The sequence below is a fragment of the Oncorhynchus gorbuscha genome, linkage group LG20, assembly GCF_021184085.1.
Source record: "Oncorhynchus gorbuscha isolate QuinsamMale2020 ecotype Even-year linkage group LG20, OgorEven_v1.0, whole genome shotgun sequence".
In the NCBI taxonomy this organism is placed as follows: domain Eukaryota; kingdom Metazoa; phylum Chordata; class Actinopteri; order Salmoniformes; family Salmonidae; genus Oncorhynchus; species Oncorhynchus gorbuscha.
This window is the reverse complement of record NC_060192.1, coordinates 9,288,820-9,304,246: the sequence shown is the minus strand read 5'-3', so window position 1 is coordinate 9,304,246 and position 15,427 is coordinate 9,288,820. Positions and strand designations below refer to the sequence as shown.

Sequence of the window (15,427 nt, the reverse complement as noted above, 5' to 3'; positions counted from 1 at the left end):
GCACCCGAACCGGTCCAGCGTAGATGGACCGACATAATAGTACAGGATCTAGATGGAGAGACCTGAGTAGTAGCGCTCACCAGTAGCCCTCCGCTTACTGATGAGCTCTGGCTTTACTGGACATGAATTGACAAAATGTCCAGCAAGTCCGCAATAGAGGCACAGGCGGTTGGTGATCCTCCGTTCCCTCTCCTTAGTCGAGATGCGAATACCTCCCAGCTGCATGGGCTCAGTCTCTGAGCCAGAGGAGGGAGATGATTGCGATGCGGAGCAGGGAAACACCGTTGACGCGAGCTCTCTTCCACGAGCTTGGTGACGAAGATCTACCCGTCGTTCTATGCGGATGGCGAGAGCAATCAAAGAGTCCACACTGGAAGGAACCTCCCGGGAGAGAATCTCATCTTTAACCACTGCGTGGAGTCCCTCCAGAAAACGAGCGAGCAGCGCCGGCTCGTTCCAGTCACTAGAGGCAGCAAGAGTGCGAAACTCTATAGAGTAATCCGTTATGGATCGATCACCTTGGCATAGGGAAGCCAGGGCCCTAGAAGCCTCCCTACCAAAAACTGAACGGTCAAAAACCCGAATCATCTCCTCTTTAAAGTTCTGGTAATTGTTAGAACAATCAGCCCTTGCCTCCCAGATAGCTGTGCCCCACTCTCGAGCCCGGCCAGTAAGGAGTGATATGACGTAAGCAACCCGAGCTCTCTCTCTAGAGTATGTGTTGGGTTGGAGAGAGAACACAATATCACACTGGGTGAGAAAGGAGCGGCACTCCGTGGGCTGCCCGGAGTAACAAGGTGGGTTATTAACCCTAGGTTCCGGAGGCTCGGCAGACCAGGAAGTAACAGGTGGCACGAGACGAAGACTCTGGAACTGTCCAGAGAGGTCGGAAACCTGAGCGGCCAGGTTCTCCACGGCATGACGAGCAGCAGACAATTCCTGCTCGTGTCTGCCGAGCATGGCTCCTTGGATCTCGACGGCAGTGTTACGGCGTCTGTAGTCGCTGGGTCCATTCTTTGGTCGGATCCTTCTGTTATGCAGGTGAATGAGGACCCAAAAGCGACTTGGCGAAAACAGAGTCTTTAATCCAGTAAAGGAAATCTGCAATACTCCTAGACAAATCGGAGCGGTAAATAAAGCATAAAAAACAATTCCACTCGTAATGACGAGAACAGACTGGAGACTCGATCATAAACTGTAGGTTGCCTCGGGAAGGCACTTGACCGTAGCAGACTCAGACACCTGCTCACCACGCAGCATCTGAGGGAAACACGACACGACAGGGCGATACAAAGACACAGCACGGTGAACAATATACAAGGATCCGACAGGACAGAAACGGAAAACAAGGGAAGAAATAGGGACTCTAATCAGGGGAAAAGATAGGGAACAGGAGTGGAAAGACTAAATGATTGATTAGGGGGAATAGGAACAGCTGGGAGCAGGAACGGAACGATAGAGAGAAGAGAGAGAGGGAGGGAGAGAGAAAAAAGGGAACGAACCTAAAAAGACCAGCAGGGGGAAAACGAACAGAAGGAAAAGCAAAATGACAAGACAATATAAGACAAAACATGACAGGTATATAGTCAAATGCGGTATAATGCCCAGCATTAATGTAAATGACGAGATGTTCATGTCTCCACCCTAACAATGGGAGGCGTTGTCCCAAAGGCAGGCAGGCAGGCAAGATTTGGTCCAAAAAAAGGCCATTTTGGACAGATTTTATAATAATAATATAATATATGCCATTTAGCAGACGCTTTTATCCAAAGCGACTTACAGTCATGTGTGCATACATTCTACGTATGGGTGGTCCCGGGAATCGAACCCACTACCCTGGCGTTACAAGCGCCATGCTCTACCAACTGAGCTACATAAGGACCACTTTGGTGAGAGTGAAACCTCTCACTTCGCCTCATCCTCGTTGCTGCGTTTCCCTGTCATCGCTCACTTTGTGACTGACGGACAGGCAACTGTCCTATCAATAGATCGTCAGAAGATGCATATGGTTCATTCTAGCGGGAGCGGGCTCGATGGACTAGCGAATCGAAACCTTTACATGAAAAGAAGCCTAGTTAATATGAAGTGGTAAAATATAGCCAGATGAAAATGAGCCTGCAACCAGCTGATTAGCAGACAGCCGGCACTAATGGAAAACACAAGAGAGCGTGAGAGCGAGATTGGGATAGAGAGAATGACAAGCACACAAGGGAATGAGAGAACTACAGAGTGAGACAATATGAATATGAGCGATAGGAGTGCAAATAAAAAGACAAAGGGGGAGGGAGGTGAAAGATTGAAAGTGAAACACTGGAGAAGGAGGAATAAAATAGACGGATGGAGATACCCAGAAAGGCATTGAGAGAATGAAGGAGGAAGACAGATTGTTTGTTTTACTAAGGGAAAACAAAGGAGATAGACAAAGGGAGCGATGTGTATAGAAAACGAGAGAAAGAGAGAGAGCTGACGGCCTCTATTCAGAGCGAGGCGTCTTTACTTTCCTTTTTTGGTTAACCTCAGCAAAGCTCCTATAAGCTCATAAGGAGTGTTGATCCCAATGGAGGCCAAACCGCCTCCACGGCAACTCCAATGCTGGCGAACGTGTCCCTGGCAACCACTTCCTACTCTGTTCCTGACTACATTACCAATGGTTTCACTGGATGGCTTTTAATGGCTACTGTAGCAGCGTGTTCGAGGGGATCAGCCTGAGCAGGGCCCTGAACAGATTTGTGCATCTTAAATCATGTAATGAGTAGTTATTTGGGATGCATGATGATTTGTAGATCAGTGATTCTGCACTTAGCCTTGGTAATTATGCCTGTAGATTCCCTTATGACAATGTAGCGAGCCACAGTCAGCCGTCAGGCACAGTCACACCACAGTTCCACTAAAATACTCAGGATCATCTAATTGGCTGGCTGGGCTCCATGAGGAAAGAGAGGGATTCCTCCTCTCACCGTGTGGTGGTTCACATGCTAAACCTGCTAAGCCCATCACACTGACCTGAACTAGGATTCACTCTGGGGACAAGACAGAACCATCCACTGTTATTCATTAACTACTAGGCCTAACCTCTGGTCAGCCTTCAGATAACTTCCAAAATAATGGAAAAACTGGAGTAAATGAGAAATACAAAGTACTGTATATTAAATGCAGGTGCTTCCAAACAGGTGTGGTTCCTGAGTTAATTAAACATCTCATCATACATCGTGTCATGTATAAAAATGCTGGGCAGGCCATTATTTTTGCTTCCTTGGCTATGCCCCCATAGGTTAACAATGCTCGCATCCACACATTCCATAACATTCTGGGTTTGGATGACCAAACTGCTGTGTTGCAAGCATTGGGTCACTTAGTTGGGTTGATGTCTTGAAAAATTGCTGGGTTATTGATGCTGAGTTATTGAGAGAGATGACCCAATGGGACATATCAGAAGACTGGAGGAGTGGCTTAGTAGGGGCATGGTTTTCAGATAGTTGTTTTTGGCTACCCGTGAGTAAATGTAATTATGGTTAATCTGTTCTTTTCTGTTGTGTTGTATTGTTATCACATGTTAAGGTTGGATACTGACATGAGGCGTACACAGGTGTACGAGTTCCCCAAGAGCCTATGCACATTTTGGATATGTAAATAAGAGCACTATATAGTAGATTGACATAGGCTAGTGATTTTGCTTTTCGTTACTCGTCTTGTTGGCTGAAGAAAAGTAAAATGTTCAAAGTGCACATCAGAATTCGGAAAGAAGGGCCGCACGTAGTTGCATCCTTGACTTGCATGTTCTGTTAATATTAATGATCATATTCCAAATGTGATTTCAGTCATTCTGAGCACCGTGGGTAGATGCCCTAATCAGCTAGCGCACCCAATGCATATGGGTCCTGTACATTTTTCAAATGTCTGAGAAATTTAAAAATGTTGCCGGTCAAATGTCTGGCGCCACATTTTGCTAACGGAAACCCTGGCGTGTGTGTGTGTGCATGAAGCCAAATGTGTGTTTAGTTTACTCTGGCACTCAAATGGCCAACCCAGGAAACATTAGGACTGGACTTGACCCCAGAACCCCCCCGGCCGTTAGTAGTACCCGACCCAAATTATTTCTCTGTAATTGCAACAAAACCAATTGTTCCTCTGCCAAGAAACTCTGAATAACAGTTTACTAACTATATAATAGCTCCTGTTTTCTGTCCACAAAACCCTCACTCTCTCTCTCTCAAACTCCCCCTCCTTCTCCCTCTCCGTCCCAGGAGAGAAACGGAACACTATAAAACAACTAGAGAGCAGTTGAAGATCGCTGTGGCCAACTTGGTTGACGTCCAATCAAATTCACACATTAAAAGGCTGGAGTGGGAGAAAGGTTTTTGAAAGGTGGGGGGGGGGTCTCAAATCACCCAGACAGAGAATAAAAAGGTAGCAACATTTACTCTGGCCTTTTCTCAATTGTATTTGCTCAACTCCTGTATCCTCCCTTGCCTCCTTTTTGAAAAAGGTCAAAAGGTAATCGAGGAGAGGAAGACAGGGAGGGGGAACGTGTGCAGGAGTCTCATTGTTTCAAATGAGACTCCTCCACTCACGCGTCATCAGGCAAATTACATTTACAAGTGTGGATACCAAAATAAGTGTGTAAAGTGATTTAAAAACAAATTAAGTTAAGTTTCATAGATAAAATGTTAAGTAGCATACTGTTTTTGAATGCGTGCTCCTCTGACAAAACAAACGCTGATTCACAGGGGGTGTGGCAGAATCCAAAACTCTTCCGGGAAGGACTCAGGTAGGATACGTATGACTATCCTCGATGTAAGGTAGCTATCGAGGAGGACAGGACAAGTCTTCCGTTCGCCTACTAAAAAAATTGACATCTCCTCGAACACTCCACCACTTGTCGGTTTCCGGGTTACGGAGGAGAGTGGGTGGAGGACAGACTTTTCCCCAAATGAGAAAAGGCCTCTGTCTTTTTCTCTCACTAGGCTCACCACCTCTGCTGATGAAGGATAGAGAGCGAGGGAGAGAGCGAGAGAGAAAGATTTGGTGTAAGAGAGAGAGATTAACAAAGAAAGAGTGGAAGAAGCAGTGGAGAAAAGTTGTTTCTGCCTGATGATGAGTGGCCAGTTTAGTCCAGTTAGAGCTGAAACGCAATAGCAAACACACACTGACTAGACCCGCAGATATCTGCCCAAACCCAACCCACCCCATCCCGGGCACGTTTTCCTGTTTTAAAAAGGGCTTGCACAATGGGCAAAACATGTACTTTTTGGTCCAGCAGCCACTGTGGCAGGTAGATTTAAAAATCTACCAGCCACTCAGATTGTTTAACAGCCAAAATATAACCAACAAAATACAAAAACAAAATAAAAAGATGAGCATGCTTTGTACATGTATTACTAGTACGAAGTACCTGATGTGGTATATTGAATAATCACATTTCTGTGACCAAAATATCACACATATCATGTCGAGTTTGTGCCTGTGAGATTGAGTCTGACTAGCAGAAGCGTCGTCTTCTCTTCCCTAGAGGTTGAAACGCAAACATAGAAAAACAACCTGACTTGTGAACAAAACAATGTAAATAGCCAAGAAACACAAGGACAACCTCACTTCAGTAGACTTTCATTTCGAGTAAATTAGACCAAATTCTTTGATTAATTTACCAGCTGTGAAACAAAATGGAGGAAATACATTGAAAACAGCTACTGCAGCATTTATTTAACTATAAATGTGATCGCACTTGACTATTTTTATTCCCAAATGTGAGTGAAATACTTGCATTGTGGAGCCTTGACTACCCGCCAACGTGGCTGGTGAAATAGACATCTTACCCGCCAATGCCAAAAATCTACCCGCAAGTGTTAATTTTAGGCCCTGCTTACACAAGTCACCCTGTCCAAAACACCTGTTGACTGGCTTTCGAAGGACCCATTCCTGTCTCAACTCAGAGAAGTTTACCTTGTATTTTTTTATTTATTATTTAAGTGTTGCCCTTAGATGAATGGCGGACAGGGGAAAGTCTTAGACTGTATGTACTGAGGCATGTCTGTTTTATGCTCCTCCCACCATGAATACCATGGTGATTAAACGCTAGTGCCATGTGACGAGTGATGATCTCATCATCTGTCTTCCCAGACCCCTGCTGAAAGATAAAAACTGGCTGACACAGCGGAGGGTGAATTCCCACACACACAGCAAAAGCCAACACTCACCCAGAGATGCCAATGTACATTTGTTGGCGACAAGTGCCGTACACACACCATCCCAATACACCCCCCCCCCCCCCCCCGAGACACACAGCACACAATGCACTCACAGTTTGAGGACGGCCGAGCGCTTGCCCAGCATCATCTTGACGAAGTCTCTGTAGTTGATGCTGTCGCTGATGCCTTCGGTCACCTCGGAGATCATCTTCTTCATCTCCAGGTGGGTCTTCGGAACGCCCAGCTTCTCCATCATCCTCTTCATCCCCATCATATCTGCAGGGGGACACCCACACAGGAGGAGAATGGTAAACACACACACACACACACACACACACACACACACACACACACACACACACACACACACACACACACACACACACACACACACACACACACACACACACACACACACACACACACACACACACACACACACACACACACACACACACACACAGACAGACAGACAGACAGACAGACAGACAGACAGACAGACAGACAGACAGAACACCTTATCTGACACCTGTTTTCAAGGCCAGCAGGCCAAATACAGTATCACCTTTCTAGTGAGACGCAATAGTGATACAAGAAACCCTCATAGAACCCTGGTTAATCCCATACCCACAACACACGGAGGTCTTAAACTACTGCTCAGTGATCACACACACAAAGCACCGCAGTTTTGTATCAACGTTGAGCACCTGGCTGCTTGTCGTTTCCACTACTCACCGATCTCTCCTTGGTCATTCAGGTCAAACTCTGCATATTTGTCTGCAAAACAAAAATCGACACACAACCGCATGGTTAGCTTGCATGGTTAACACACAGCAGACTAAATAAGGAGGGTGGAGGTGTCTCAATGTAACACCTAATAAAGTTCAAGGCCTGGAATAACACACACAAACAGAACGCATTAGGGAGAGGGTAGAAGACCAAGAAGAAGGGAAAACACACACACACCACACCCAAACACAGCTGGTCATAGCAGGTGTGTCTCGCAATGGCAGGCTAGGGTCAGACAGGCCAATGAGGAAAAGATGGTCCTGGCCTCATGGCAATGAACAAACAGATCCTCTCATTTGGCCTGGCCTACAGTTCACGCAGTAGCCTAATACTTTATCAGTCAGTAGCCAACTGCCCTGTGCCTCTCCAATGACAAGTCTCGTTGTGGAGATAGAAACAGCTCTCTCTCTCTCTCTCTCTCTCTCTCTCTCTCTCTCTCTCTCTCTCTCTCTCTCTCTCTCTCTCTCTCTCTCTCTCTCTCTCTCTCTCTCTCTCTCTCTCTCTCTCTCTCTCTCTCTCTCTCTCTCTCTCTCTCTCTCTCTCTCTCTCTCTCTCTCTCTCTCTCTCTCTCTCTCTCTCTCTCTCTCTCTCTCTCTCTCTCTCTCTCTCTCTCTCTCTCTCTCTCTCTCTCTGGGAAACTAACTCTAGACAACTCTCTGTGTCTGTGTCTCTCTGTCTGTCTCTGTCTCTGTCTCTCTCTCTGAAACTCTCTCTCTCTCTCTCTCTCTGAAACTCTCTCTCTCTCTGAAACTCTCTCTCTCTCTCTGAAACTCTCTCTCTCTCTCTGAAACTCTCTCTCTCTCTCTGAAACTCTCTCTCTCTCTCTGGAACTCACTCTCTCTCTGGAACTCACTCTCTCTCTGGAACTCACTCTCTCTCTGGAACTCACTCTCTCTCTGGAACTCACTCTCTCTCTGGAACTCACTCTCTCTCTGGAACTCACTCTCTCTCTCTCTCTGGAACTCTGTAGTTAGTCAGATTTCTGGATTAGGCCTAGCTGTTTCCCCTGTCACAATGGAGCCTCTGTGTGTGTGTTTGTGTGTGAGGCCTTGAGTTGTGGAACTTTGTCACCGTGTAGGGAGGGATGAGGGGGCAGCCGGGGGACAATGCTGACCCTGTTTGTGAACTCTGAGGAGAGGGCCCCTCTTCCGCCTCCAACCTACACACTGCTCTGTGAGTGGGCCTCTTGTCCTGAAGCACTCTGTCAATCAACCATCCATCCGTCCACACACTGATAGTCTCAACAACACAAGTGGCTTCTTCCTCCTCTCCAATATTCCTCATGTCTTCAGAGTGAGTGAAATATCTTGGAGGCCCTCTCTCTCTTCCTCCTCTTCCCCTATTCCGTGCGCCCTTCTATTTCCATCAGGCCTTCGCTGTGAGCATAAAGGGCAAGGACGGACAATCACACATTGTCTCGCTCTCTCCTTCCCTCCCTCTCTTTTCACCATGGTTAGGAGTTTGCTCTGACAGACATATTTGTGTGATACACAAATCAACCCCTGGAGCCTCTGGGGCGTGGGGCTGTTGGCTTGAGGCCTCAGCTGAGACAGTGTGGGACGCTACATGAAAGCCTCCTGTCGTTCTTTCCCAAAACAGTAACGGCTTGTGTCCTTGCTCTTTGCTCATTCTCACCCGCTCTCGAACGGGAACAATACCTTCAAGCATTTGCTGTTATGAGAAATAAAGACAGCACCAGGGTTCTATTTAGTTCTCCTATAGGCCAGAGGAGGCTGGTGGGAGGAGCTAAAGGAGGACGGGCTCATTGTAATGACTTGAATGGAATCGATGGAACGGAGACAAACATGTTGTTTCAATGTGCTTGATGTGTTCGATACCATTCCATTTATTCCATTCCAGCCAATTATGACTAACGCCGATACCGATAATTGGAGGATTTAAAAAAAAGCCGATACCGATTAATACCGATTAATGTGACGTTTTTTTAAATCATTTATTTGTAATAATGACAATAATACTGAATGAACACCTACTTTAACTTAATATAATACATCAATAAAATCAATTTAGCCTCAAATAAATAATGAAACATGTTCAATTTGGTTTAAATAATGCAAAAACAAAGTGTTGGAGAAGAAAGTAAAAGTGCAATATGTGCCATGTAAGAAAGCTAACGTTTAAGTTCCTTGCTCAGAACATATAAAAGCTGGTGGTTCCTTTTAACATCAGTCTTCAATATTCCCACTTAAGAAGTTTTAGGTTGTAGTTATTATAGGAATTGTAGGACTATTTCTCTCTATACCATTTGTATGTCATATACCTTTGACTATTGGATGTTATTATAGGCACTTTAGTATTGCCAGTGTAACAGTATAGCTTCCGTCCCTCTCCTCGCCCATACCTGGGCTCGAACCAGGAACACATCGACAACAGCCACCCTCGAAGCAGCGTTACCCATGCAGAGCAAGGGGAACAACTACTCCAATTCTCAGAGCGAGTGACGTTTGAAACGCTATTAGCACGTACCCCCTAACTAGTTAACCATTTCACATTGGCTACACCAGCCTAATCTCGGGAGTTGATAGGCTTGAAGTCATAAACAGCTCAATGCTTGAAGCATTGCAAAGAGCTGCTGGCAAAACGCACGAAAGTACTGTTTGAATGAATGCTTAAGAGCCTGCTGGTGCCTACCAGCGCTCAGTCATACTGCTCTATCAAATCATATACTTAATTATAACATAATAACACACAGAAATACGAGCCTTAGCTCATTAATATGGTCGAATCCGGAAACTATTCTTTCAGTGAAATACGGAACCGTTCCGTATTTTATCTAACGGATGGGCATCCATAAGTCTAAATATTCCTGTTACATTGCACAACCTTCAATGTTATGTCATAATTACGTAAAATTCTGGCAAATTAGGCGGCTCAAACTGTTGCATGTACCCTGACTCTGCGTGCAATGAACGCAAGAGGAGTGACACAATTTCACCTGGTTAATATTGCCTGCTAACCTGGATTTCTTTTAGCTAAATATGCAGGTTTACAAATGTATACATCTATGTATTGATTTTAAGATAGGCATTGATGTTTATGGTTAGGTAGACATGGGAGCAACGACAGTCCTTTTTCGCGAATACGTACTGCATCGAATATATGCAACGCAGGACACGCTAGATAAACTAGTAATATCATCAACCATGTGTAGTTAACTAGTGATTATGATTGATTGATTTTTATAAAGATAAGTTTAATGCTAGCTAGCAACGTACCTTGGGTTACTGCATTTGCGTAACAGGCAGGCTCCTCGTGAGGCAGGTGGTTAGAGCGTTGGACTAGTTAACTGTAAGGTTGCAAGATCCCCGAGCTGACAAGGTACAAATCAGTCATTCTGCCCCTGAACAAGGCAGTTAACCTACCATTCCTAGGCTGTCATTGAAAATAAGAATGTTCTTAACTGACTTGCCTAGTTAAATAATGGTGTTAAAAAAACATTTCTTAAATTAAAACTGGCATCCAAAAATACCGATTTCCGATCGTTATGAAAACTTGAAATCGGCCCTAATTAATCGGCCATTCCGATTAATCGGTCTACCTCTAATTCCAATGAGCCCGTCCTCCTGTAGTTCATCCCACCAGCCTCCTCTGCGATAAGCCTATGTTTATAATCTCAGGATTTGCAAGTAAAATACACACACAGAACACCACTGCAACTCTCACACCTGGTCCTGATTTCAGTGTCATTCTACTCTCGAAAACCACCTGTTCCCCCAGAGCCCTAGAATTACAATAACAACCAGAGGAGAGGAGGAGCAGCCACATTCCTGCTGTCTGGACCACTGTGAAACCACCTGGCGTCATAACCCACTTAGAAATCAGGTCAGAACACACAGGCACACTAAAAAAAGACACAAAATATAAACACATTGACATATGGCACACACACCCACACAGGAAACCCACAGACACAACTTACTCACACCCCTCTTTGATTCAGACCAAAATTGGGACAGTGATACATCTGACATTCCAGGCCGGGAAGGTCTTTCCTGGCAGAATGACTTACTTTTAAAGGAATCTAGTTTTTCCGGGAGGTCCTCCTCATCCCGGTATTTCTGGTCTTCCATGTACTCCTGAGGAGAGAGGAAGAGGGGAGAAATTGAGTCTGAGAGCCCATCAGAGAAACAGGTCTAACATGGTATCAGATTCACAACATTTAACCATCGTGGCTACATCTCAATTATCGCTCCTTCCTCCCACGTGTGCACCTGGTCATTCCTTTTCAGTGAAGGGAAGTGAACATGCCTCCACCAATCCAATGCTATTTCGATTGGTGGGAAGTAGTGAACGAGTGTAAACTTCAGGTGCAATGAAATATTACTGGGACGCACCCATGTCATTTACACTCTTCAATGCAGAGGTTATAGTATCTACATTTGAAGTCGGAAGTTTACATACACTTAGGTTGGAGTCACGAAAACTAGTTTTTCAATCACTCTACAAATTTCTTGATAACAAACTATAGTTTTGGCAAGACAGTTAGGCCATCTACTTTGTGCATGACATTGGTCATTTTTCCAACAACAGTTTACAGACAGATTATTTCACTTATAATTCACTGTATCACAATTCCAGTGGGTAAGAAGTTTACATACACTGTCTTCAAACAGCTTTGAAAATTTCAGAAAATGGTGTCATGGCTTTAGAAGCTTCTGATAGGCTAATTGACATCATTTGAGTCAATTGGAGGTGTACCTGTGGATGCATTTCAAGGCCTACCTTCAAACTCAGAGCATCTATGCTTGACATCATCGGAAAATCAAAAAACCTCCACAAGTCTGGTTCATCCTTGGGAGCAATTTCCAAACGCCTGAAGGTGCCACGTTTATCTGTACAAACAATAGTACGCAAGTATAAACACCATGGGACCACACAGCCGTCATACTACTCAGGAAGAAGACGCGTTCTGTCTCCTAGAGATGAAAGTACTTTGGTGCGAAAAGTGCAAATCAATCCCATAACAGCAGCAAAGGACCTTGTGAATATGCTGGAGGAAACGGGTACAAAAGTATCTATATCCACAGCAAAACGAGTCAGTGCCCTACCCTGTGCTCTGACCTCTTTCTCCCCTCTCTCTCCAGATGAAATCTCGCGTCTTGTGACGGCCGGCCGCCCAACAACCTGCCCGCTTGACCCTATCCCCTCCTCTCTTCTCCAGACCATTTCCGGAGACCTTCTCCCTTACCTCACCTCGCTCATCAACTCATCCCTGACCGCTGGCTACGTCCCTTCCGTCTTCAAGAGAGTGAGAGTTGCACCCCTTCTGAAAAAACCTACACTCGATCCCTCCGATGTCAACAACTACAGACCCGTATCCCTTCTTTCTTTTCTCTCCAAAACTCTTGAACGTGCCGTCCTTGGCCAGCTCTCCCGCTATCTCTCTCTGAATGACCTTCTTGATCTAAATCAGTCAGGTTTCAAGACTAGTCATTCAACTGAGACTGCTCTTCTCTGTATCACGGAGGCGCTCCACACTGCTAAAGCTAACTCTCTCTCCTCTGCTCTCATCCTTCTAGACCTATCGGCTGCCTTCGATACTGTGAACCATCAGATCCTCCTCTCCACCCTCTCCGAGTTGGGCATCTCCGGCGCGGCCCACGCTTGGATTGCGTCCTACCTGACAGGTCGCTCCTACCAGGGGGCGTGGCGAGAATCTGTCTCCTCACCACGCGCTCTCACCACTGGTGTCCCCCAGGGCTCTGTTCTAGGCCCTCTCCTATTCTCGCTATACACCAAGTCACTTGGCTCTGTCATAACCTCACATGGTCTCTCCTATCATTGCTATGCTGACGACACACAATTAATCTTCTCCTTTCCCCCTTCTGATGACCAGGTGGCGAATCGCATCTCTGCATGTCTGGCAGACATATCAGTGTGGATGACGGATCACCACCTCAAGCTGAACCTCGGCAAGACGGAGCTGCTCTTCCTCCCGGGGAAGGACTGCCCGTTCCATGATCTCGCCATCACGGTTGACAACTCCATTGTGTCCTCCTCCCAGAGCGCTAAGAACCTTGGCGTGATCCTGGACAACACCCTGTCGTTCTCAACTAACATCAAGGCGATGGCCCGTTCCTTTAGGTTCATGCTCTACAACATCCACAGAGTACGACCCTGCCTCACACAGGAAGCGGCGCAGGTCCTAATCCAGGCACTTGTCATCTCCCGTCTGGATTACTGCAACTCGCTGTTGGCTGGGCTCCCTGCCTGTGCCATTAAACCCCTACAACTCATCCAGAACGCCGCAGCCCCTCTGGTGTTCAACCTTCCCAAGTTCTCTCACGTCACCCCGCTCCTCCGCTCTCTCCACTGGCTTCCAGTTGAAGCTCGCATCCGCTACAAGACCATGGTGCTTGCCTACGGAGCTGTGAGGGGAACGGCACCTCAGTACCCCCAGGCTCTGATCAGGCCCTACACCCAAACAAGGGCACTGCGTTCATCCACCTCTGGCCTGCTCGCCTCCCTACCACTGAGGAAGTACAGTTCCCGCTCAGCCCAGTCAAAACTGTTCGCTACTCTGGCCCCCCCAATGGTGGAACACACTCCCTCACGACGCCAGGACAGCGGAGTCAATCACCACCTTCCGGAGACACCTGAAACCCCACCTCTTTAAGGAATACCTAGGATAGGATAAGTAATCCTTCTCACCCCCCCCCCTTTAAGATTTAGATGCACTATTGTAAAGTGACTGTTCCACTGGATGTCATAAGGTGAATGCACCAATTTGTAAGTCGCTCTGGATAAGAGCGTCTGCTAAATGACTTAAATGTAATGTAAATGACATAACCTGAAAGGCCACTCGGGAAGGAAGAAGCAACTGCTCCAAAACCACTATAAAAAAAAAGCCAGACTACGGTTTGCAACTGCACATGGGGACAAAGATTGTACTTTCTGGAGAAATGTCCTCTGGTCTGATGAAACAAAAATAGAACTGTTTGGCCATAATGACCATCGTTATGTTTGGAGGAAAAAGAGGGAAGCTTTTTCTTGTTGTGGGGGTGCTTTGCTGCAGGAGGGACTGGGGCACTTCACAAAATAGATGGCATCACGAGGGTGGAAAATTATGTGGATATATTGAAGCTACATCTCAAAACATCCGTTAGGAAGTTAAAGCTTGGTCGGAAATGGATCTTCCAAATGGACAATGACCCCAAGCATACTTCCAAAGTTGTGGCAAAATGGCTTAACGACAACAAAGTCAAGGTATTGGAGTGGCATCACAAAGCCCCGAACTGAAATAGCGTGTGCAAGCAAGAAAGCCTACAAACCTGACTCAGTTACACCAGCTCTGTCAGGAGGAATGGGCCAAAATTCACCCAACTTATTGTGGGAAGGTTGTGGAAGACTACCCAAAACGTTTGAACCAAGTTAACCAATTTAAAGGCAATGCTACCAAATACTAATTGATATTTAGCAGATGTTATTGCGGGTGTAGCGAAATGCTTGTGCAGTAGTATCTAACAATTCACAACAATAAACACAAATCTAAAAGTAAAAGATTTAAGAAAAATATTAATATTAGATCGAGCAATGTCGGAGTGGCATTGACTAAAATACAGTAGAATAGAATACAGAAAATACATATGAGATTAATAAAGCAGTATGTAAACATTAAGAAAGTCACTAGTGTTCCATTATTCATGTGGCCAGTGATTCCAAGTCTATGTATATAGGGCAGCAGCCTCTAAGGGACAGGGTTGTATAACTGAGTGGCTATTTAACAGTCGGATGGCCTTGAGAAAGAAGCTGTTTTTCAGTCTCTAGGTCCCAGCTTTGATGCAACTGTACTGACCTTGCCTTCTGATTGATAGCGGGGTGAACAGGCCGTGGCTCGGGTGGTTGATGTCCGTGATGATCTTTTTTGGCCTTCCTGTGACAATGGGTGCTGTAAGTGTCGTGGAGGGCAGGTAGTTTGCCCCCTGTGATCTGTTGAGCAGACCGCACCACCGTCTAGAGAGCCCTGGTTGTGAGTGGTGCAGTTTTTACATCTGTAAAAGTTTGTAGGCTGTCTCGTCATTGTTGGTAATCAGGCCTACTGTTGTGTCGTCCGCAAACTTGATGATTGAATTGGAGGCGTGCGTGACCACGTAGTCATGGATGAACAGGGAGTACAGGAGCGAAGTGGAGGTGTTGTTTCCAGGCACTTGTCATCTCCCGTCTGGATTACTGCAACTCGCTGTTGGCTGGGCTCCCTGCCTGTGCCATTAAACCCCTTCAACTCATCCAGAACGCCGCAGCCCGTCTGGTGTTCAACCTTCCCAAGTTCTCTCACGTCACCCCGCTCCTCCGTTCTCTCCACTGGCTTCCAGTTGAAGCTCGCATCCGCTACAAGAGCATGGTGCTTGCCTACGGAGCTGTGAGGGGAACGGCACCTCAGTACCTCCAGGCTCTGATCAGGCCCTACACCCAAATAAGGGCACTGCGTTCAT

General features: G+C 46.1%; 1 protein-coding gene across 1 annotated transcript in view; it reads right to left on the bottom strand.

The window, feature by feature from the left end:
* Window positions 1-15,427, bottom strand: part of aif1l (allograft inflammatory factor 1-like) — a 42,361-nt gene that overhangs the window by 14,426 nt on the left and 12,508 nt on the right. The window contains exons 3-5 of the mRNA XM_046316845.1: window positions 11,005-11,071; window positions 6,921-6,962; window positions 6,299-6,461 (exon numbers count right to left, since the gene is read on the bottom strand). Coding sequence (XP_046172801.1) covers window positions 6,299-6,461; window positions 6,921-6,962; window positions 11,005-11,071 — 272 coding nt within the window. The remainder of the gene's footprint in view (window positions 1-6,298; window positions 6,462-6,920; window positions 6,963-11,004; window positions 11,072-15,427) is intronic.